This window comes from Periplaneta americana, chromosome 6 (assembly GCF_040183065.1).
Source record: "Periplaneta americana isolate PAMFEO1 chromosome 6, P.americana_PAMFEO1_priV1, whole genome shotgun sequence".
NCBI classification, from domain to species: Eukaryota; Metazoa; Arthropoda; class Insecta; order Blattodea; family Blattidae; genus Periplaneta; species Periplaneta americana.
Genome location: NC_091122.1, coordinates 150899858 through 150924851, shown reverse-complemented (window position 1 = coordinate 150924851; position 24994 = coordinate 150899858). Strand labels below are relative to the sequence as shown.

Sequence of the window (24994 nt, the reverse complement as noted above, 5' to 3'; positions counted from 1 at the left end):
CAAAATGGTGGACAATTAATATTGGCTTCTATTTCTGCCGTAATAAATTTAACCCTAAAAGAACCGAAAATGTTAAATAATTTCGACTTCCATGATAATGACATGGAATTATTATTACTAGACGATTTTGACAATAATAAACGTTGCAAAAGACCAAAACACACATTCCGCCATGATGGATCGTGCAGCAAACACGTAAAGCGAAGTTTTGATTTGCTGCACGCTTGCTACAGCGCTGCTGCAGTGACGGTGAAGGAAATGTAATAAAAGAACAGTCTTGCTGCGGCGCTTTAAGTCTTGCTTTAAAAAAAAACGCACGGTTTGCTGCACGATCCATCATGGCGGAATGTGTGTTTTGGTCTTTTGCAACGTTTATTATTGTCAAAATCGTGTAGTAATAATAATTCCATGTCATTATCATGGAAGTCGAAACTATTTAACATGTTCGGTTCTTTTAGGGTTAAATTTATTACGACAGAAATAGAAGCCAATATTAATTGTCCACCATTTTGCAGTCAGTTGACCTACTTACGTTTTTTTTCGACCCTGCTTTACTGAAGCGCTTTAAAAAAAAAGCATTCAACACACTTCGCTTGTCTCATGAGAGTGATTTCCTACAAGATGCCATACGCACTGTAGAAGGTAAAATAAAAAATAATAATCCGTAGTGTGACAGCCCATGAAGGGCCAAGGCCGATCAGCTGGCTGCTGGCCTCACATTCACATGCCTTAACAGAGGTGAACCATCATCCAACCAGAACGGAGGTACAGTGTGATAAGCACGATGATCCCTACCAGCAGGGACGTCGCTAGGGGGGTGCGAAAGGGTGCACAAGCACCCCATAAAAATCGGAGCACCCCTTTCTGCATCCCAAAGGGCAATTTATTAACAAAATACTAGGCATAAATTATTTTGAAGAACAAAAACAATTTCTTGGATGTGAAAAAACTACGTCCCTTAGTGTATCGTAATGGATGTGATGAGCAATAATAATAATAATAATAATAATAATAATAATAATAATAATAATAATAATAATAATAATAATAATAATAAACAGATGTATAGTATGCGCGCAAGTGCATGAAGGAACATTTTGGATTTTTTATGTGCCACATTTTTACAGCTCGCACCCCCCCAACCCCCCCCCCCTTACTCTGATCCTGGCGACGTCACTGCCTACCAGCCATTACAGCTGGTTTTCGTGACCAGATTTTGCTACCTATCACACCTTCCAAAATTCATCACGATGCTGGGTGTGTATAGTTAATTAATTTTTCCTTTGTTAGATACAATTTTTCTTTATTACAGTATTTAATAAGAACCGTAAAGAATCCCATATATGCTGCATGAGAAAAAAGTATCAATACTTTCGTCCTTGAGGTAAGTCTCCAGCGTTGAGAGTGTGCTTGAATTTTTCCGACTGTAGAGCCCTTCAAATTTAAACGGGAGAAAAAATAACAAAGCAACAAACGATATTGTGAGCATGTGGTCGTCATTCTTTCTTTTTTACATAAGCAAATCTCTGTAGCGAAATGGCGGCAAGCTATGAAAGTACAGATTTGAGAAACTATTCTCACGCATTTCTATTAATGTAGAACCATGAAAGAGTAGTATTTTTCGAGTGATTGCATTTCAACGACGTCTTCCGACTTCTTTGCTAACTGTAAGACTAGGAGGTAAGTTTGAGCGTATATGGACAACCATCCAATTTAGACATTGGCCTAGCTCCCTGAGGTAAGTCTGTACAGATAAGTCTCCGATAAGTTCTTGCGTGTATGGGACCCTTAATGAACTCTCCAATTTTCCAAGTACCGTCACAATTCGATAATAGTACATTATGCAACGAGCCTATAATGGTAGTAATTAAGACGCGAGTATGTTTATGAAACGAGCGCAAGCGAGTTTCATAATTTTCATACGAGCGTCTTAATTACCATTATAGGCAAGTTTCATACGACTTTTTACGCTCGACCATATTTCTAACTTGAAATTATTCATAAGTATTCATGTTATTCTTATCTGACTGGGGAGCGGAACTGACCTTGTGCAATATCTCGTAAATTGTGAGATGTGCGCAGACGCGAAAGTATTGATTTTTTCCGAGAAAGAAATGTCATTGACCTTGATATAGCCTAATCTAGAGAGTAAAATAAACATTAATCTTGATATAACCTTGAAATTGATTTAAACATTGAAAAACGAGATGACAAATTGAATTTTTTGAATATTATTTACAATTAACGCTAATTATTATAGTAACAGAACATAACCTTCTGCGACAGTATTGGATTTCCAGCCTCCGTGACGTTTCGCTAGTTGTCTTTCGATTGCATATCCGAGAATAATCTACACTTGCGCTTTCATATTGCTACAATGGTGTTTTCTGATTGGTGGAACACCTGAACTTTAATGAATAGGTGTACTTTAATGAGGTCCATTAAAGGGCTGCTACCAGGTGTATAATTACTACATTTCGGCATGGTCGAGCATAAAATAAAATGTAATGCTCATAATGTGTGGAAGCTATGTAGAACATTCCAAAAATCAGTTTACTAATAATTCAATTTCAATTTTCAATTTCAATTTCAATTTTATTTATTTCAAATATACAGAATAAAGAAATATAATTACAAAACAAACAAAGAGAAATACAAATAAAATAATACAAGCAATATAAAAAGAAGATACAGTAGTATTAACAAAATTTGAGACCGAATGAGCAGCGCTCGTGCTCGGTCGCAGTTCAGATATAATATTATAATAAAAAAATAATAATATAAATAAATAAGTAAAATAAAATAGAAACTAAAATATAATTACAGCGGCAATGGAATTATATAATATAATATTAACACTATAGAAGAATAATATCGCACGTGAAAAGTAGGACTAAAAGTAGTTTACTAATAATGATATGAAGTTTATCATTATTATTATTATTATTATTATTATTATTATTATTATTATTATTACACTACTACTACTACTACTACTACTACTACTACTACTACTACTACTACTACTACTACTACTACTACTACTACTACTACTATTAAAACAATAATAATAATTTTTAAAAGTTGTATGAAAATTTAAATAGACAATTCTGCATTAAATAGACATAATTAAATTATTTTCTTTTTAATTTGATATTATCTATGAAATTTCACTTTATCCTTGCCTAATTGTACAACAGAATAAAAGAGAACAGTTAGTTGTGGCGCTCCATTGACACATAGACCTACATATGCCCGAACTCTCTCTTAACTTTCGATTGTCGTCACATTCTACGGACGCCTTTGGCCAGGAGACCGCACTGAAGTACTACGAGGATGGAGAGGCCTTATCATAAAAAATGTGCTCGACGATACCTTGCTATTATTTATAAAAAAAACACACACAATTAGGGTGGGCAGGCGGGATTGTGCTTTGTCTTCAATATATATGCTCGTATATAACAGTATATGTTATAACCGTATGAATTTTAAAATATAGTAGGGCCTACACACCTTACACAGGGATTTAACATTGCCATTAGAAACGTATGTTTAAATAAAATTCGTATCTTACGTAATTGGCCTTCGGCTATATGTATTAAATTAGTATAGGCCTTGTAAGAAAACTATTGATTATTGCCAATTATATTCTGTTTACTTGATTTAACTTCAAAATAATAAATGATTGTACATTGTACTACAGAAGAAAAAAAATGTTTATTCATTGAATTGTACAAAGCAGGAAAAGGCGACGGAATATACATACAGTAAATACATTTTCATTTCTAATTCGTTGATGAAATTAATATCACTCATCAATCAAAGGTAGCTATGTAACAAATACTGTACATAATAATCTCTTCTGTTTGAATCCTTTCCTCCTACTTTGAAATACTGGTAGCCGACTTCTACGTACAGATCGTAATATTGTTAATCATTTTAACACTTCGTTTTCAAATCAGTGAACAATGAAGCGGACTTCATATACCTAGGCCTACTGTATATTTAACCTAATCTGATTTCATATTAGTAGGTTTACATACCTTTGCAGTGCCCAACATAACATCAAAGCCGCCGTCACAGTTCGTATACCATTTCACTTGCCGGAAATGCAAGCACTGATGTCATGTCATGTCATTCTGTTAACCATAGCGAAATCACCGCCTACGATGCTCTTGCATGACTTGCGACTACTGAAGGTACTGAATGAATACAAGTTAACGAAATGACGTGACTCTACAAGCACATTGACCCAGTCGCGTCACAAAATTGATTCAATGGCGGCTCGTATAATTTCATGTAGTGGTGACCGGAGACGCAAATATAATACAATACTATATAATACGAAATAAATAACCATGCAGCTATACAATACGCCCAAATTAATACATGCTTTCCCTCTTCTTTGTCATAGATGAGAGATACGTCATTATGCATACCGGTATTTTTAGAGTGGGGCAAGCTGTTAGCCGGAACTGGTCTCTGACGGAAGACGTTAATTAATAGTTTATCTTGTAATCTAAAGGAATAATTAATATTGTGGTTTGTTTATGATAAGAATTGAAGTTGCGTTCTTCAACAATGATTTTTAAAAGTCAAATTTTATTAATTACCTTGCGTTACCGTAAACATGTAGGTCTACACTGAAGAACAAAATATTATTATTATTATTATTATTATTATTATTATTATTATTATTATTATTATTATTATTAAAGATTGTTATAAATAACGCATTATGTAGATAATCTATACTAATAATAAATCTGTAGCCAAAATTTTTCTGGTAATTTTCGATTTTCCAAAAATAATTGGTGTTAAAATGTATAATTAACCATCCTGAAATCGAAAATAGCTTTTTTTAAATTTTTGTTTGTATGTCTGTCTGTCTGGATGTTTGTTATCTTTTCACGCGATAATGGCTGAACCGATTTATATGAAAATTGGAATGTAAATTAAGTTCGTTGTAACTTAGATTTTAGGCTATATGACATTCAAAATACTTTATTTAAAAGGGGGGGGGGTTATAAGGGGGCCTGAATTAAATAAATCGAAATATGTCGGTTATTATTGATTTTCATGAAAAATATTACATAACAAAAGTTTCTTTAAAAATACTTTCCGATAAGTTTTATTCTACACAAAATTTTGATAGGACTGATATTTAATGAGATAAATGAGTTTTAAAATTACAATAACAACGCTATCTAAGGCGCTGTACTGAAATAAAAACAAATGACTTCGTCTATAAGGGGCCTTGGACAACAACAATCGAAAGCTATTAAACATAGCCTAAGAGAATGTTTCTGTGTTTGTATGAAGTAATATCTGAAGCTAATTAATTGTTTAATTATTATTTCACCATTGGAAAGTGTAGTTTCTCTAGATGAACATAATTCTACAATGCTATTACAGTAACTTCTGAAACATATAGTAAGTAATATAAAGTATACACATTAAAACTAAATGATATGTCAATCTTCATTAAACTATGGTTGCATGTAATAACAATTAAGAAACATGTTAAAGGAATTGTCATTGCACCAATGAGTGCTCTCTGGACCAAAATGACCGCATTTTAATTATTTGGATGCAATTTAAATTAAGTAACATTAAACGATTTATCCTTCTATCAAACACGAATGTTCCCTGGATCAAACGTCCTATTTTAATTATGTAATTACTTTGTATTTATTTCTAACGGGTGCAGCGGAGCGCACGGGTACGGCTAGTATATTAAATCAATTATTAATTTAAAAAGGAAATCCATTTGGAAACGAGGTCGAGGTTGCTGTGGAAACGCAAACTGGAGTTGAGGCGAAAGATTACTGTTTATGACATGCACATGAATCACATACTCGGCAAACATCACAGGTCAACTCTGGAATTCTGGTTTTCCCCACTTCAGTATAAGCATGACTATCCTTGGTTTGATTTTACGAGGGCTGAACCCTGGACGGAACAGTACACTTAGGCACGCTTTGGCTCATTGTGCGCCCTATATGCGATGATTGTCCAAGTCCGACAGGTGACCTAGCTGGCATTCGTGAATCCGAAACTGACAGGTGGGCTATCCTGCCTCAGCCTCTGATGAGCCAGGTCCCGTTTCGCGGACGAATAGCCTGATAAGACCCAAGGGCCCGGAGCCCCAAACCCTTCTTATGTCAGCATCGAAACCCCGTACTACCTCTACTGTAAGACTTCACCCCAGCCTATTTTTCCTATTGTACAGGGACATCATTTTATTTTTACTTCAGTTTTTATTGTATCTGAGTTTTTGAATGTACTGCACTCCCATCCCTTCTACTAATGAAGTTTCAACTGTTCTCCAGACAGAATCAAGGCCGCATATAGTAAACAGCACTGAGTTACTGAGTATAGTACGTTCCAGAAATATGTTCGCGTTTTCCAGTGACGAAAGAACTTTCAATATTGAATCATATTTTCGTACAGGTACTGTCCGTTTGCCTACGTCGCATCCCGATTTCCCCCACCTGCTTCTGCACGCCCCTCTGTAAAAGCAGGGCTGTCTTAACTCCTTTCTGAAAACATTAATTTCTGTTAGGAATTGGACGTTTACATAATATTATACAACTGTTTAAACTAACTTAAATAAAAGGGCCTCGTTAAGTAATTAACTGTCACGTGATTTCCCCCCTTTCTACGATCCTGCGACATAACCACTTGGACGGACAGTAGATAGCATGTCTGAGTAATTTTATATTTTCGGGTCGGGCAGAAGTGAAGATTGAATTTACAGTACATAAGGTACTCTTTTTATAGAGTAGGTACAGAATTATTTCAACATGAGTTACTAGTACGAAGGACGAAACTGGCAATTGGAATTAGATGCAATAGTCTTTAGTGCGATAATATGCACAAAAGAACTGAAGCCTGTATCGAAATGAACGGCCACTATTTTCAAAAATGTGTTTAAATATCCATATTATGATTATTTTTCAATTGAACTTCATTCTCTATATTGTACGCTAATGTGCTGTAGACAGTATAATATACACTGCATAATGAATACGTTCGCATGAATAGCTCAGTTCGTGAGTAAAAAGACTTATTCTTAATACAGTATTGCATTTTGATTAAACAAAAACCTAATGAAAATTATCGAACTCAAAATCGCGATATTTCCTAGTTTACGTAAATGGATGAACTACTTTTCTTCCCTCCTATACCTAGTAAAGTGATTTGTTTGTGTTTTACGCTGGTATCATCGAACTCCAGTCGCGGAAGGGGGTAGCAAACGGTGTTTCCGGTTCTCTGAAGGTATAGCCAGGTTAATATTAAAAATGTTAATAAAAATAAAATGATGTCCCTGTACAATAGATGATAAGTTAGATGAAATGAGAGGGAGCTGAAGAGTGTTGGTGGAATAATACAGGGAAAGGGGAGTACCCTCTGCAACACCTGCTTTGTTCACCACAAATTCCATCACGACCTGACCGGAAATCGAATCCGGTCCATCTGGATGGAAGACAAGAGCATTACCACTTGAGCCACAGACGCGGCAGTGACTATCCTTTACAGTCCATGTAACGTCACATCTTCCTAACTTTACCAAATTACACATGGTAATTAAACAATAATATAGACCTACACACACAAAACTTTTGTAGGCCTACTCAACAAAGTTACAATGAAAATGTAGTAGACCTTTGGTCGGCAAAGATTACGTCACATAAAATGCAGCTCCCAATACATATCTTTTTTTTTAGTTGGTTATTTAACGACGCTGTATCAACTACGAGGTTATTTAGCGTCGATGAGATTGGTGATAGCGAGATGGTATTTGGCGAGATGAGGCCGAGGATTCGCCATAGATTACCTGGCATTCACCTTACGGTTAGGTAAAACCTCGGAAAAAAACCCAACCAGGTAATCAGCCCAAGCGGAGATCGAACCCGCGCCCGAGCGCAACTTCAGACCGGCAAGCAAGCGCCTTAACAGATTGCCACGCCGGTGGCTTGCAATACGTATCAAAGGGAAAAGTAAGAGGGGGAGAATATCCAAACTGCTTAACGTTGAATGAACAAGTGATGGCTAAGGGAAGGGAGATCATGCCTTAACTCTCCACTCTGCTTGAGTATTAAGGGCTTGACTCGCGACCACTGTAGTAGACTATCAGTGGCGTACGCACAATTTTGTCAAGGGGGCAGTTTATTAAAATGGTTTACAATTTACATTATCGGTATTTTAAATGTTGTGTATTATTATTATTATTATTATTATTATTATTATTATTATATTTATCCTTATAAAATCTTTGAAACGTATTTTTTTCACAGCCATCCAATTTTTTAACAAGCAACAAGTTAAATTTCATATTGTGATAGCTTCATTTTATTACAAGGTCGGTACCTAGGTGGCAGGTCTTGGATTGGCAAATATTGATTCCTCTGATTAGATACACGTACCATCTTTACGAAAACTCCTACGAGACAAAGAATTTGATTCCTGGTGTACGTTGCCTCAGAAAGAAAAGGGAGTCATTCTATACAAAGAATACACGCCTGGTAATAAATGGCTATCTAAACCGAATGGATTGACTAGCAGCGAATGGAAGGACGCTATTAAGATGACTGCCAATGTATGTCCAGTACGTGCTCTACCAGGTAGGTCTCAGAATGGAACCCACTGCCGACATTGTCGGAGTGAGAAAGAAACACTTGCTCACATTCTGGGAGCCTGTCCTCATGGAGAACTACTGAGGAATAGTCGTCACCACAAGATTCGATCCCTCCTAGCATCGGCCTTACGAGGAAAAAACTACCTAGTAGAAGAGGAGGTCCATGGTTTGTCCACAAATGGGTCTTCAAGGCGCATTGATATCATCGCTATCCCGACAAGATCAACACGCGGATTCACAATTGATCCAACTGTAAGGATGGAAACATATGAAAATCAACCTGCTGAGGTACATCAGGAAAAATGCGACATAAGGAAAAATATCATCTAACGTCGATCGAAGTTATTGGATTACTGATTGGGGCTAGAGGGACCATCACAAAAAGATTCGCGCATTTTTGCAAGCAGTTTGGTCTAGGACAAACTCTTGTGACTGAAATATCTCTGTCTGCAGTGAAGGGATCTATAAAAATCCTAAGAAACCATCTCTACACGTAAATAGATTGATCTCTTTCCTATGGCGATCTGCTCACTTAAGTTGGGTCTTGCAACTAGTGCTAAATATACTACTGTGATCACCTAATAGCAAATAGATACCGTACTAGGAAAATTTATGTTTTTTCTGGAATTAATGATCTTTTGTTTAGTCGTCTTCAATTATTTATAATTGTGTTATTTCTTTTACTTTTCCTTCTCCATTGTTTTTTTTCTTCATTATAATTGTGTACCTACCATTTACTAAAAAAAAAAAACAACAATTTTTTGGTAGCCTAAGCTTTGTGTTCTAGGCAGCCTTCACTTGGAGGAAGCTGAATAAAATTCAAAATAATAATAAAGATAATATTGTTATAATTCGAACGTACCGCAGCACCAAACACAGGGATTATATTGAAGGAGGGGTAGGAGAACTATGCCTTATGTTCACCTACGAATTTTGAGGAAAAAAAGAGAAAACTACCGGTACGTGAATAAATATGACAATATGGATCGCTTACAAATTACTATTTTGTAATAAGAATATTTTGCTAAAATTTGTCAACGTCTGTAGGTCTAATTAGTACGGTACCGGTAATATTGTCAAACAGAATGGGGCATGTGCTAAGCACCACACTTATAACGAAGATATGAATAAGAGGGCATCCTGCCGCAGAACTCTCCATAGTTTCAAAATAATACGGAGAGATACGTTGGCCACTTCGGTATTTATTGTGCTTAATCTTTAAGTAGCCGCTGACTCGAGCCTGCGCAATGAAGATAGTGAAGACAAGTTTGAGATAAGTGTTTATGAATGCAATGCACAGCATCACTTACTTGCGTTCTTAGCAAAGTGGCAGCAATGGAAAGGTGGGCAGGACGAGTTGCCATGGTCACCGGGGCCAGTTCCGGTATAGGGGCTGCCATTGCCAAGGACTTGGTTAAAAATGGACTCAAAGTGGTTGGATTGGCTCGTAGAGTCGACAGGTTGCAGGTATGATGTCCCAGAAGATTTTGGATTCTTCAGTTTATATTATGTAAAAATAAATCAGTCTGATTTGGCATAAAACAGCTTCCTTATGAAGTTAAGATACGGTCACACGTCGCTACTTTTGCAGCGATGCAGTACAAAAAACTGCGCAACTCTCGTATTGCGACATGTGAACAACGGTGCAACCCGAAAAGTAGCGGCTGTCGAACCTGCTGCTCGCTACTTTTTCATCAGCTTAAAAGTAGAGACGTGTGAACAGGGTTCTCAGGGTGGCAGCCGCAGCATTTTTTATATCGGTTTTGTTGAAACTTTTGCTGCGGTTGCGACCAGTGTTGCCACCCAAATGTGCCACAATGATACTTTTATTGTTTGGATGTATTTTAATGTTCGATGTGATGAAAATAAATGATTTATAACAGTTATTAAATGCACAACACAGTCTGATCATATTTGCTGACGATATAATTCATTTTTTTAATTTTCTGTAGCGTAGTTTCAAACAGGAGGGTTGCCAACATTGATTACGTGAATATGCTGTTGGTTATCATTTAAGTATATGGGCGTTTTTAAAAGCTTTATAGTAAAAATAATGCCAATTTCTGAATACTAGTTAGGACAGAAAAGCAAATAATAGATAAGGAAGCTTTCGCATGAGTTTCTTAATAATGCGAACATAACCACAAAATGTATATTGAGAAGTCAACACAGAGATGGAAACCTGCAGCATGACTGCGGCTGCAAAAGTAGCGCCTTGTGTGTGAACAGACTCGCAACCTCCAGTTGCAACTTTTGCTGCACTCGGGTTGCGCACCACGAAAAGTAGAGTGCAGCGCGCTACTTTTGGCTTACGTGTGAACACCACACGCAACTTTTGCAGCTGCAGTACAAAAGCTGCGCAGCAAAAGTAGCGATGTGTGACAGTATCTTTACAGCTTGAAGCCACAGTTAGCCAGTGACGTTTTAACGCATAGGCGAACTCGGCGGCCGCCAGGCCCTCGGGTTATAAGAAGGCTCAAAATAATGACAATAACAACTATTATTATTATTATTATTATTATTATTATTATTATTATTATTATTATTATTATTATTATATTACGGTATATTTATTAATATTATACTATTGTTCTAATAGAACATATTCGTGAATATCCTTACAGAATCTTTGAAACATTTCTTTTTTCACAGCCATCTAATTTTTGACAAATTTAACTTCTGTTTAATTTGTACAGGGACATCATTTTATTGTTACTAACATTTTTAATATCAACCTGGCTATATCTTCGGATTAAAGGTCTAGAACCGGAAACACCGCTTACTCCCCCTTCCAAGACTGGAGTTCGATGATACTGGCGTAAAATACAAATCACTTTATTAGGCACAGGAGGGAAGAAAAGTAGTTCATCCATTTATGTAAACTAGGAAATATCGCAATTTTGAGTTTGATACTTTTCATTACGTTTTTGTTTAATCAAAATACAGTACTGTATTAACACTTAGTGTTTTTACTCACGAACTGAGCTATCCATTCGGACGTATTAATTATGCAGTATATATTGTACTGTTACAGCACATTAGCGTACAATATAGAGAATGAAGTTAAATTGAAAAATAATCATAATATGGATATTTAAACACATTTTTGAAAACGGTGGCCGTTCATTTCGATACAGGCTTCAGTTCTTTTGTGCATATTATCGCACTATAGACTATTGTACCTAATGCCAATTACCATTTTCGTCCTTCGTACGAGTAACTCATGTAGAAATAATTCTATACCTACTCTATAAAAGAGTACCTTACGTACCGTAAATTTAATCTTCACTTCTGCCCAATCCGAAAAGATAAAATTACTCAGAAATGCTATCTACTGTCCGTTCAAGTGGTTTTGTCGCAGGGTCGTAGAAAGGGGGGGGGAAATCACGTGACAGTTAATTACTTAACGAGGCCCTTTTATTTAAGTTATTTTAAACAGTTGTATAATATTACGTAGACGTCCAATTCCTAACAGAAATTAATGTTTTCAGAAAAGAGCTAAGACAGCCCAGCTACGGTACTAGACTCCATAGAGGGGCGAACAGAAGCAGGTGGGGGAAACCGGAATGACGTAGGCAAACGGACGACAGTATCTGTGCGAAAATATGATTCAATATTGAAAGCTCTTTCGTCACTGGAAAACGCGAACATATTTCTGGAACGTACTATACTCACTAACTCAGTACTGCATACGCGGCCTCGATTCTGTGTGGTGGACGATTGGAAGTTTACTAGTGGAGGGGGTGGGAGTGAAGTAGGCTACATTCAAAAACTCAGGTACAATAAAAATTGAAATAAAAATAAAATGATGTCCCTGTATAATAAAAATTCTTGTATCATTATTACACTTAAACAATAATCATATATATATATATATATATATATATTTAGTCAACAGTTATCTATTTGTGTTAGGTAAACGATTATGGATAAAACATATTCAAATCTAAATATCATCGTGGGGAGGGGGTTCAAACTCGGTAAACCCCCTTGCGTACGCCCCTGAATTCAACAGTATTCAATAAAACTAGTATTATATAAATGATTAGTATAGACTATTACTTACGATGTATACTATAAAATATAAAAACAAAATAACTAATCCTGTTTTCAATTTATTAAATATACCGGGTGATTGAGGAGGAATAGTAAATATTCTAGGGGGTCGTAGTATGAACTATTCTGAACAAGAAAAGTTCCTATAAATATGTGTCAAATTTTAAATGAGTGTTGAGATACAGCTGTTTGAGTGTTACGCATCATCATCATCATCATCATCATCATCATCATAACAAAATCTGAAATAATTTCAGAAAATATGTCGGATAACATCTTTGACATCTGCTCTCTCATAACATTTGATATTGAACTTTATAGTTCCTGAACCACGCCTAAGTCTTACGCAATGGGATTATGTAAGAAATACATAACAAAAAGGGAGAGGAGAGCCTCACTTGAGTGGTGTTTATCACAGTTCTGAGATAACAGCATCTTCAAAACTATTCACTGGTGTTTATGTGGATAAAACAGAACCCGATTTGTTTATTATGTAAGCATGGATAGATACGGGTATTATGAAGCCAGACATGAGATGGACTTCGTTCCTTTGGTGAGAAAAATCGCAAGTACTTATTCAGCAACAAATTCCAGCAGAAGAAAACTGTAACATTAAACTTTCATGTCATCATTATTTTATCATGACGTCCAGATATTGTCCAACATAAGGATAAGCAAAAATATGGATAAAATTAACATGTTCACTTCATCTGGACCGTATAACTTTATTTGCAAATTTCCAGGGTTTTAAGTCGTAGTAGTAGTAGTAGTAGTAGTAGTAGTAGTAGTAGTAGTAGTAGGCCTAAGTAGTAGTGGTGGTAGCAGTGTCAGTAGTTGTAGGTAGTATAGTCGTGACGCTGTTATTCCCGGCGTAACTCCTCCTCTTTGATTACGTCTTAGGAAGTGAAGGTTCTATAAAGTCTAGGTAGGTAGTATCGTTCGCTATTTTTGTTCTTTCGTTGCCGAGCTACCAGACGAGAAATCTACAGGGACATCATTTTATTTTTACTTCAATTTTTATTGTACCTGAGTTTTTGAATGTACTTCACTCCCACCCCTTCTACTAAGGAAGTTCCAACTCCACACAGAACCAAGACCGCAGATAGTAAGCAGTACTGAGTTACTGAGTATAGTACGTTCCAGAAATATGTTCGCGTTTTCCAGTGACGAAACAGCTTTCAATATTGAATCATACTTTCGCACAGGTACTGTCCGTTTGCCTACGTCGCATCCCGATTTCCCCCACCTGCTTCTGCTCGCCCTTCTGTAAAAGCCGGGCTGTGTTAGCTGTTTTCTGAAAACATTAATTTCTCTTAGGAATTGGACGTTTACGTAATATTATACAGCTGTTTAATTTAACTTAAATAAAAGGGCCTCGTTAAGTAATTAACTGTCACGTGATTTCCTCCCTTTCTACAATCCTGCGGCATAACCACTTGGAAGGACAGTAGATAGCATGTCTGAGTAATTTTATATTTTCGGGTCGGGCAGAAGTGAAGATTTAACTCACAGTACGTAGAGTAGGTACAGAATTATTTCAACATGAGTTACTAGTACGAAGGACGAAACTGGCAATTGGAATTAGATGCAATAGTCTATAGTGCGATAATATGCACAAAAGAACTGAAGCCTGTATCGAAATGAACGGCCACCATTTTCAAAATCGTGTTTAAATATTCATATTATGATTATTTTTCAATTTAACTTCTTTCTCTATATTGTACTCTAATGTGCTGTAGACAGTGTACACTGCATAATGGATACGTTCGCATGGATAACTCACTTCGCGAGTAAAAACACTTATTCTTAATACAGTACTGTACTTTGATTAAAGAAAAACCTAATGAAAATTATCAAACTCAAAATCGCGATATTTCCTAGTTTACGTAAATGGATGAACTACTTTTCTTCCATCCTATACCTAGTAGAGTGATTTGTGTTTTACGCCAGTATCATCGAACTCCAGTCTTGGAGGGGGGAGCAAGCGATGTTTCCGGTTCTCTAAAGGTATAGACAGGTTAATATTAAAAATGTTAGTAAAAATAAAATGATGTCCCTGTATTTGCCACACCGTTAAACATTATCATGTCGTAGCTCCTATGATAATAAATCAAACGCACTGTAATTCAGCAAATAATTGAGCGGCAAATAACGTTCTCGTGTGATTTCTGCGAACTCCAACGAAAGAGCCAAAATGGCGGGCGATTATATATTACGTATTTATCCAGCCTTAGGAAATGCTTTACATCTTCATCAGCGAATCACAAGACGCACACGTTTAAATGTAGCCGACCTGCAACGTGATTGGCTGCCGGAAATTAGAGCGACGGGACTATAGTAAGTAGTGGTACAGTAATAGTAGCAGTAGTAGCAGTAAGTAGTAGTAGTAGTAGTAGTAGCAGTATCAGTAGTAGATAGTAGTAGGGTCATTCGATGCAAAAAAGTATGTTTTTGAACCATGATGTCTCAAAAGTTAAAAATATTGTAGTAGGTTATTTTGTATGTTCTAAATATGAATTTCAAGCAATACTATATTTATATCTTTCATAGTTTGGTAGCAATCAGAATTTAAAATATTGGTTTAACAACGAACACGGTTTCATTCATCGAAGTTTTCTTACTATTTAAAGGAAGATGGAAAAGTGATTTCAATGCAATTCGAAAAAGGAGAGCCTTGTTTATAAATGCCCTTAAAATGAAAAAAAAAAAAAACACATATAATATTTTTAAATAGTTACCCACCGTAAATAATTTTAAAAAATGTAGAACACAAAATGCAATTCATTTCTACAGACGAAAACACATGTGTTTAATTCTTTAGAGTATATTGATTCCACTGTGAAAATTTCAGAATGGTGACTTAAATATCATGTCAGTTTTCAATAAAAATAACTCACCGGAACAAAGGAGCTCAGCAGGTAGGCTCTCCCGTCGTACAGAATGTTGCGCGACCAAAGTCAGGGAGACGGACGTTTGAGATTACTCATCGTTATGAAGTCTCACGAACGCTACGACTGCCACACATAGCAAGCGATTTGCAACAGTCGGAAAAAAAATTAATCATTTTATTAATTTAATTATTCACAGGTTTTTTAAGATAAAGTCATAAAACTTGGGAGATGGATTAGGAATAAGATTTTCTTCAATACGAATGAAATTCGCATGAATTTAATTTGTTGCATTCGAGTATAAAACTATTTCTTTTCTTCACTGAGGTGTTTTTATGAGCTTGTCTTAATATTATTCGGATTAGTCTTTAAGGTATTAAAATATGGTTATTCAAGTTTACAATGGCGTCTGTTTAGTTTCGATGACACTTCATATAGGATGTCTAGAATATTTTAAATAATGGATAACATGTAACTGCCACCCATTTGTCAGTCATCCGTATGACTAAAATATTAATGGTATGGCGGTCTTATTTGGCAGTTTAATTTATTTGCATAATAACATTATTATATTAAAAGCTCTAAAAAATTCATGACATCGCTGACATATTCTTAAAGTTTTGTATGGAATGACCCAGCAGTAAGTATTGGTAGTGGTAGCAGTAGTAAAATAGCAGCAGTTGTAATAATAGCAGTAGTAGTGATAATAGTAGCAGTAGTAGTAGTAGTAGTAGTAGTACTCGCGATGAGTACGGCGTCTCGACGCATTCTCAATACGTACAGCAGTCGGTCGGGCCGTGCAGAGTTGTAAACAAGAGTGCCAGTAATGTCAGACGTATAGAAACAGAAGTTGTTACAATATGTGGAGGAATTTGGCCGTGATTATTTCACTATACAATTACGGTCTTACTAATAAAAACTCTATATACAGACGTTTAACTGTCTTATACAATGAGTAGCTCGTTTATAAGTCGTGTGTAAATTCCTTACTAATAATCACTACATACGTCGTGTATAACAGTATAACTGTTAGACAGCTACGTCATAGTTTCGTCATTACTTCGTTACGAAAGGTAATAGAATATCTGAGGTTCTCTACTGCATCCGGTAGAGCGCTCTAGTGTGGCGTGTTAAATATCGATAGTACAACTGGCTGTAATCGATTACCACACTACATTTTGGTCAAAGAGTACAAGCTACAGCAATATTATTCTAATAATTCTATGATCTTTGGTTTGTTCTTCTTTGGTTATTAGGCAACCATCGTCATAAAATGATAGTCGATACGAACAGCTGTTAGAGGGGCGGCCATTTTTTCCCTATATACAACGCTTAAACAAGGGGTTTCGTGTATATAACTACTGCAAAGCAATTTCCATTGTATAGTTACAGCCTGTTTATACGTCCATAGCTTATTCACGGTTTATTAGTAACGTTTTCTGTCTCAACTCTGCATAAGTCTCGTATAAAAACTATACACGGTTTATTAGTAAGACTGTTAGTAAATATATTTTGCAAAGTATGCCATATTACAGTTTAAAGGCCACAGAATAATTTTCATCCAGAAGCATTGTAAGTCTAAACAACATAAAAAAGTATAAGGGCTATACTACACGAACGTTAAAAATGTTGCGTTGACAGGCGTTGGTAACGCATGAAAAATGTATAAACTACACGTTGCGTTAGGGAAGCTGTGTTTGGTTTCAGAACTGCAATGGATGTTATACAAGTTGCATATGTAGCTCTGCTATGTGTTCAATTTATAAGTCTGTCTCAAAAAAAGAGGAAAATGAGATGGTGAATTCATCCCGCAAACATTAAGAGACTTTCGACAGGAAAGTTTTATACTGTACTGCATTTGAAAATCACCGACAGTATCTCGACAAGTTTTTTCTCTATTACAGAATGTCAATAAAAAATGTTGATGATCTTTTGAATTTAATTTCTCATAAAATTAGGAAATCTGATACTGTAATGAGGAAATCAGTTCATCCTTCGAAAAGCTGATTGTAACATTAAGGTAAAGTAATAAAATTTGCCTTAATTTGCAATGATTATATTTTTATTTTATGCAAAATATGTTGAAAATTAAGAACATTACAAGCTGCAGAAATCAATACCGACTGAAATTAACAATGAACTCAGAATCATTTGAACCATCGGCAACAACACTCAACGGGCGACTCTGACAATTGGGACATTCTTGATGTTGCCCGTTGCTCGACACTTCATAAACTTTGAAACGGGTTTCAATTGCAAGCTCTGGAGGTAAATTGCCCATGATTTTGATAAATGATAGGAAAGCTTTGTTTCCATCCTTGTAATTCTCTCTGTCTTGTCTTTGTATGGCCACGCTCTCTGATAATATACTTGTAATATCCTTTGTTGCAGTTACTAGAATATTTTTAGATTTTTCTTTTCTTCCTGTTCCTGTCGAGCGAAGAGATGGTCCCGATTTTGTTTGGGTATCGTTTACATTACTCTCATGACCGAAGTAGCCTGAGAAATAATACCATCCGGTATGTCTTCTTGTTTAGGTGGAGGTATAACATAATCGAAATGGTTTCATTCTCACCAAAAGTAGGTAGTAAAAACTGCATTTGCTTCACAATATTCAATCTGTTGTTGAAGTTGCGAACGCAGACCTCTGCGTTGAAACTTCCCAACATCGAAGCAACGCAACCAAACGCAGCACTTTTAACGCTTGTGTAGTATAGTCATGCAATTATACAAGCGATCATATTACCAAAAACTAAGTTCCTATAAAAGAACGTTGTCAACGCAACGTTTTTAACGTTCGTGTAGTATAGCCCTAACGCTGTTTGGCAGACATGATACAACATCGAGTTCAAATTCATGTAAGCCTACTCAGAGAGAGTTTTGTAACGACTTCTGCAATATGATGGTGTGTTGCAATATTCCGTTACACAAGTTACAAAATGCTACTTTCAAATCATTTCTGCAGAAATATACTGGGCGAAACGTTCCATGCGAGTCAACTCTACGCAAAAGATATTTATTCCCGTGCTATGATCATGTCATCAACGGCATTAGGAAATCTGACGCAAATAATAAAATATGGGTTTCTATAAACGAAACGACAGATGTGGAATATTGGTAATGTTATTGTTGGAATATTATCTCCGGACAAACCTTCACAAAAATACTTGTTAACAACCGAGGTGCTTACTGCAGTAAACAGTTCACAATTGATACTCTCTTTGAGACTGCTATGAATATTTTGTGGCCTGATGGAATATAAAGAGAAAATGTCCTTCTTTTTGTGACCGATGCTGCAGCATACATGTTAAAAGCAGCCAAATCCGGACTAGACATCCAAACCTGTTACATTTAACTTGCTTGGCCCATGGTCTGCATAGGGTAGCTGAAGAAATTAGGTCGTTATTCCCTGATGTTGACAGCTTAATCTCCAACGGGAAGAAAATCTTTCTGAAGTCCCCGTCTCGAAAACAGAAATTGAAAGATATCATACCAGGAATTTCTTTGCCACCACAGCCCATTTTAACTCGGTGGGGAACTTGGTTGAAGGCGGCATTGTACTATTGTGAACACTACTAGGAAGTCCGTGGTGTAATACAAACACCTGATGATGAAGCGAGTAGCTAAGTCAATAAAGGTTGCAAAGTCGTTGTTTTCGGAAGCACTCTATGAAGATCTGTTGTACATAAAAGTTCTTCTCGGGTTCTCAGCCAGGTGAGTTGGAGATTAGCTTCCAAGCTTTCGACGGCTAGCTCTGCCATCTTCTTCAGGGACGAAGATGTTGTCCCTGAAGAAGATGGCAGAGCTAGCCGTCGAAAGCTTGGAAGCTAATCTCCAACTCACCTGGCTGAGAACCCGAGAAGAGTTATTCTATATCAATACGCCGGGAAAGCCTCAAGTCATACATAAAAGTTGTTTACAAAGATTTTCCCACAACAATAAAACAACTAGAATCGTCAACCCTCGAAATGTCCAGTGGCCTCCAACTCGTAGAACATTTGTACCAAAGTCTGTGTGAAGCAAAACCACATCCAAGTTTGGAACCGGTTAAGACGAAATTTGGGACCGTGTTGAAAAAGAACTGTGGATTTTCAGCAATGTGTGAAATAAGAGATATTTTGTCGGTTAATGGCGAGCCCTCAGATGATACGTGTGACAGCTCATATTTTCGAATCGCACCACTTATGTCTTGCGATGTGGAACGCACATTTTCTCAGTTCAAAATGTTTCTAAGTGATAGGCGGAGGGGGTTTTCTTTCGATACTCTACGGAAATGTATTGTTCTTTATTGTGATGGAACTGTGGACGCATCAATAGGTAAATCATAAATGAAAACTGTCGTACAGTATTGCATTCTATTAATAATATAATGTTATTAAAGTTCTAAGGATGTGTTACAATGCATTCATTTACAACAGGTATGCCCATTCTCTGACTCCCGATTACGTTCTGTAATCACAACCTTCGAATGTAGAGCGTGCTATTCCTCGTTCGAAGCTCGACGGATGACTGCGGAAGGCAGTTCAAGTACTTAGTAAACGTACGAACATTGTGGGATAATGCCACAGTCAAAACATTCTGTAAGCAAACGATCATTCCGTACAGTGTGGGAGGAAGACTATTTTTGTTGTGAAAACGTAAAGTGTTTACTATGTTGTAAGGTATTGTCAGGAATACTACTGAGCAACATAAAACATTATACGCTCTGCCATCCAGAACATGCCGAAGTGACAGGGAAGCTGTTTTCTGTAATATGTATTCATATATCAACATTATTATTATTATTATTATTATTATTATTATTATTATTATTATTATTACTACAATTATTGTTATTGTTCATGATTTTATTCCAACAGAAATACATGTTATGATAAAATAATTTTTCAGGGGTGCAACGTGCACTACAGTTTCAAGAATTGAAAGCACTTCATCATAGGCCAAACATTGAAGAGAGTCGAACAATTCAGAGTTTATGTTAGGAGCAAGTTGTGTAGTACGTCGGGAATTAGCTAGGGCACTAAAAACCCTTCACGGATAGTGAACTTGTAAAGAAATCTATGGTGCCTGAACAAAATATAGTTAATTACATCTCTGTACTGGAACAGCTCGAATGTGAATTCACAGAACATAGATTTAATGATTTTAGACGTATGGAAAGTGATATTAATCTTTTTATTAATCCTTTCATAGTAAATTGAGTACAATCCGAGAGAGTGCAGTTCCAGGACGAGTTAATTGATTTACAAAGTCGCGTAGAATTCAGAACTAAATGCGGAGAATATGACTTGCCAAGCATAGAAGTATTAAAAAATGAACAAAACGCAATATCTCAAGATGAGCTTATTCGCTGTCACTCGAAATACAGTATATGTGCAAACAATTATTTTCGAGAATGAAGGTTGCTAAATCCAAAAATTCAAACATAGATCCCGATTAACAGATGAGAATCTTTTGTGCATTGCAGTAAATTCGTTGGAAATAGATTTCCGATTACTAGCAGAAAAGAATAGGCCTACACATGTTGAATGTGGAATATGAAAATAACATTATCTATGATATAACAGTATCATAAATGTATAAAATATAATAAATAATGTAATAACTGAATATTTCCTTTTTCAAATCCAGTTTATTATCCGTATTTGTAACACAGTGAGAGCGATGCCACGGGCGGTGCTGCAATGTAGTTGCGGAGCCCAGTTCGTACACTGTGTGTGTTATGCAGTGCAGCATCATCCGTGTAATCGGCGCTTTTACAATTTTGAGCATACCTGATTTACAACAACGCTGTCATGTAAAGAAGGTGCAACTTTGTCCTTCACCGCACTGAACCTGTACAACGGAGGGACGTCCGTATCTTCCCCTCCCATCACACATCAAGCTAGGCATACACCACACTATCCAAGCGCAGGTAACTTATGAACGCGGGCAACGAAGACCGTGCTCTGAACATCAGCAGTAAATGGCAGGAGAGTGTTAGTCGAATGATAGAAGAAAATGGGAGTACCCCGAGAAAACCTACCACGAATTCCATCACGACCTGACCAGGGATAAATTCTGGACCATCTGGATGAAAGACCAACGCGCTAGTACAGCCGTGGCGAAAAGGCCATCGTGCGCCGAGCCACTGTGTAAGCTGCAACGTGCATAGCACCTATGGAGGGAGGCGGACACCCGAAGGGGAAGTTAATGTTTATGACGTGTAACGAAGAAAGAAATGAACAAGAAAACATAGGACACATTATCACAACCTAAAATGAACTGTCTTCAGAATGTCTCTGCGACAAAGTTTCAAAATCAGGAATTATGTCACTTACTGCCAGTCGTAGTTGATCACGAAGGTATTTGTCTGTCAGTCGTGATCTAAATTTGATTTTTACTAGGCTATTTTCATTGTTGAAAATAATTTTTCACAAACGTAAGTTACAGCGAACATGGCTTCAACAGAGCAAGCGAAAGAACGAAGCTTCAAATATTTATTTTTTCCAAAGATTTGAAAAGTTCAATATCTGTCAAGTCACATCTAGCTTTCATTTAACATCACATTGTAAATCTGTGAGTTTAAATTGAAAATCTAACCGCATTATTCGTACATCTGCTGTAAAAGAATCGATGTACAGAGATGATGATGATGATGATGATGATGATGATGATAATAATAATAATAATAATAATAATAATAATAGTAGTAGTAATAACAAACCTTTTAATGTTTCATCAGTAACATGTAGTAACTCATAATGCCGTTTTATGTTATACAACCGTTTTCCTAGTAATATTTGTGAACAAATCATACATTTAATATTTTCATCATATTGTAAGCAAAAGAATGCATCCTCCCATCCTACTTGAAACTTTCGTTTTTATAGAGGTACATGGTTTCGAGAGAGACATTGCGACGATACGCCACTCGCAGGTCAGAGACAAATACAAATAGAACGGAGTTTGACTGCAGTGAGTGAGAGGGTGGGGGTTGTAGGTAGGAAGCAAGAGAAATGCACTGCGAGCCACAATGTGCTCGTGAGTCGCATTTTCGCCGCGGCTGCGCTAGTACTTGAGCGGCTTGCGCTTATCTCACTTTTGACATTTTAAAAAATAAATGCAATGTCAGATTTTATTACAGTGTCTAACAACTTTCCCACATATCAAAAAGAGGATCTTTGATCACTTTCTTAGAAACCTACCCTGATAATTCTGACGTGATAACGTCTTTAAATTCCCTCCCATATTGGGTGCCATGTAGAGAAACCCGATGTCACGATTTTTTAGTGATTTGTTTCGTTCACTGAACCACTGAAATGAAACGAATGGCAGTGTTGGGGTTATGTAGCCAAAGGACTAAAGTTTGTTATGCATCACTCGCCACTCCCTTTCTCCGTCGCCGTGAGCCACTGCGCATTTGCCACCCAGGTTCTTCTTCAACGGTCCAAAGAGTTGGAAATCACCGGGTGCCAGGTCGAAGCTGTAGGGAGACTGGTCCAGTACTACCGGAAGCGCTGTTTTCGTGACATGACATTCGCACCATTCACCTCAACAAGCTGACATGTTTCCATGCGAGCAGCCATCTTACAACTGATATTGCGAGAATCTGACACAAATATACGTCACCTAATGGCTGCGTAATAAAGCTGTGATCTAGATACCGTCACCACCTTTAGAACCACTCGCTGTTATCCCATGGCCACTTCGATTAATTACTGGTATACTCGTATCATCGAGTCAACAATAGAAACCCATTTTCTGGATAACAGTAAAGGAGACCATTGAAGGAAGGGAAAAATTTAATTTTAAAAGCAATTAATTTATATCCCCAATTACTACATTTAATTTCAAGGTGACCAAATATCAGTGGCGGTTCCTCGGGGGAGGGAAGGGAGGAACGTCATCCTCACATTTTCTTCTTTTGAAAGTAAATACCAAATAAAATATGTGTCTTGAAATTCGAGGAAGATTCGATAATATTTTTTAAGTTTACAGCTATAAGAAAAACTCGGTTGATCGAGTTTTAAACGACGCGCGCTCATGTGCTGTAGAAAACTGTGAGAAACAGCGTATTCCGAATCTCACCGTCACTTTGGCATCAATGACGTCACGTTGCAGCGAAATAAGGAACAAAACTGGTGGAAGGATCGATGGCTGTCATGCGCGACTGTATAAGTTGTTATCTGTGCTACGCTAGCAAAATTTTGCGAAATTTCCGTACTGCCATCTCGTTCAAAGAAAAGAGATCATAAACAACTTATTTCTTGAACCGGTAGTAGTAACTGGTCCGTTCACATGTTCGCTCATAAGCCATTAATATATTGTTTTTACGTTGTGCTCATTACAAACAATACAGCAGAACTACAGAACACACCGCCATGACACAACAGTGCACGATGTCATTCGTCTGCTAATTCCCGCCCTATACAAGAACCAATCAGATTCACTGATGGCGGCTGATGGAGATTGCCACCACCTCTGCAAGCTGATGGCAACTGTGTGACACCGGTGGAGCATCAATGACGTCATCGGTGGAATTCGGAACACCGTGATGCCATCGGATTGCTCACCGGTGAGATTCGGAATACGCTCAAAGATGCGAGATTGTCTGTGTGGAGGAAAGAGACTCCATTCCTCCTCTACATAGATAACAGCGCACTAGTGGCCAGAGAAAGAAGCAGAGTTTTAAAAAGCAAGTAAATGAACGGAGAGGGAGGAGATCCTCCTCTGAATCAGTCATGGACGGGAAATAGAAACCGACTGGTCGTGCAGCAAGCTCGCTACCGCTGCCACCTAACGATGTTGCATTCAACCGGACTGTAACACATCTAGGAGGAGACACAACAAAAACAGTTTTAACGCAACGCTATGAAAGACACCATGTAAACTTTTTTTTTAATTATAAATCAAAAATATTATTCATTGCACTTTATATAGGCTGCTATTCATGGTTTGAAACTTTCGTGGATATTTTAAAGTTAAAGTCGGATTTATGTAAAACAAAGAGGAAATAGTTCTACGTAGTTGGCCCCTGAAATTCACTTCTATTCATTGTCTACTAGACAGGGCAACAGCGAAGTTGTCAGTTTTGTACAAATATATTTGAAACTGAAAGTAGGTACTCCAAACTACATGATTTTTAGCATAAAAAATTAATCGGCCACCGGCAGCTTTGAACAATAATGATAGTATGACTTCACAAGAACTGACATTCTTCAAAAGCATGTGATACTGAACTTGTAAAATGTGAATGTGGCAACACAGACCACGTGGGTGGGTGCAGTGTTCTCGCTTTCCTCACCATTCCCATTTCCATTTCCGTAAAACGGTTCCGGTTACGAGTTAGTAGCTAGTCTCTTCCAAGACGTGTGATGCTGTAGTGTGCTCGAAAAATGCTACGATGTTGTGAATTTCCTTGTAATTG

General features: G+C 36.9%; 2 protein-coding genes across 2 annotated transcripts in view; one reads left to right on the top strand and one right to left on the bottom strand.

Moving 5' to 3' along the window:
- Positions 1-4295, bottom strand: part of LOC138701930 (serine protease inhibitor 77Ba-like) — a 31147-nt gene extending 26852 nt beyond the window's left edge. Inside the window, exon 1 of the mRNA XM_069829300.1 lies at positions 4044-4295. The gene's annotated coding sequence lies outside the window, so the exon portion shown is untranslated. The remainder of the gene's footprint in view (positions 1-4043) is intronic.
- Positions 4296-9909: 5614 nt separating this feature from the next.
- LOC138701929 (farnesol dehydrogenase-like) overlaps positions 9910-24994 on the top strand; it is a 31048-nt gene continuing 15963 nt past the window's right edge. The window contains exon 1 of the mRNA XM_069829299.1: positions 9910-10108. Coding sequence (XP_069685400.1) covers positions 9929-10108 — 180 coding nt within the window. The 5' untranslated portion in view covers positions 9910-9928. The remainder of the gene's footprint in view (positions 10109-24994) is intronic.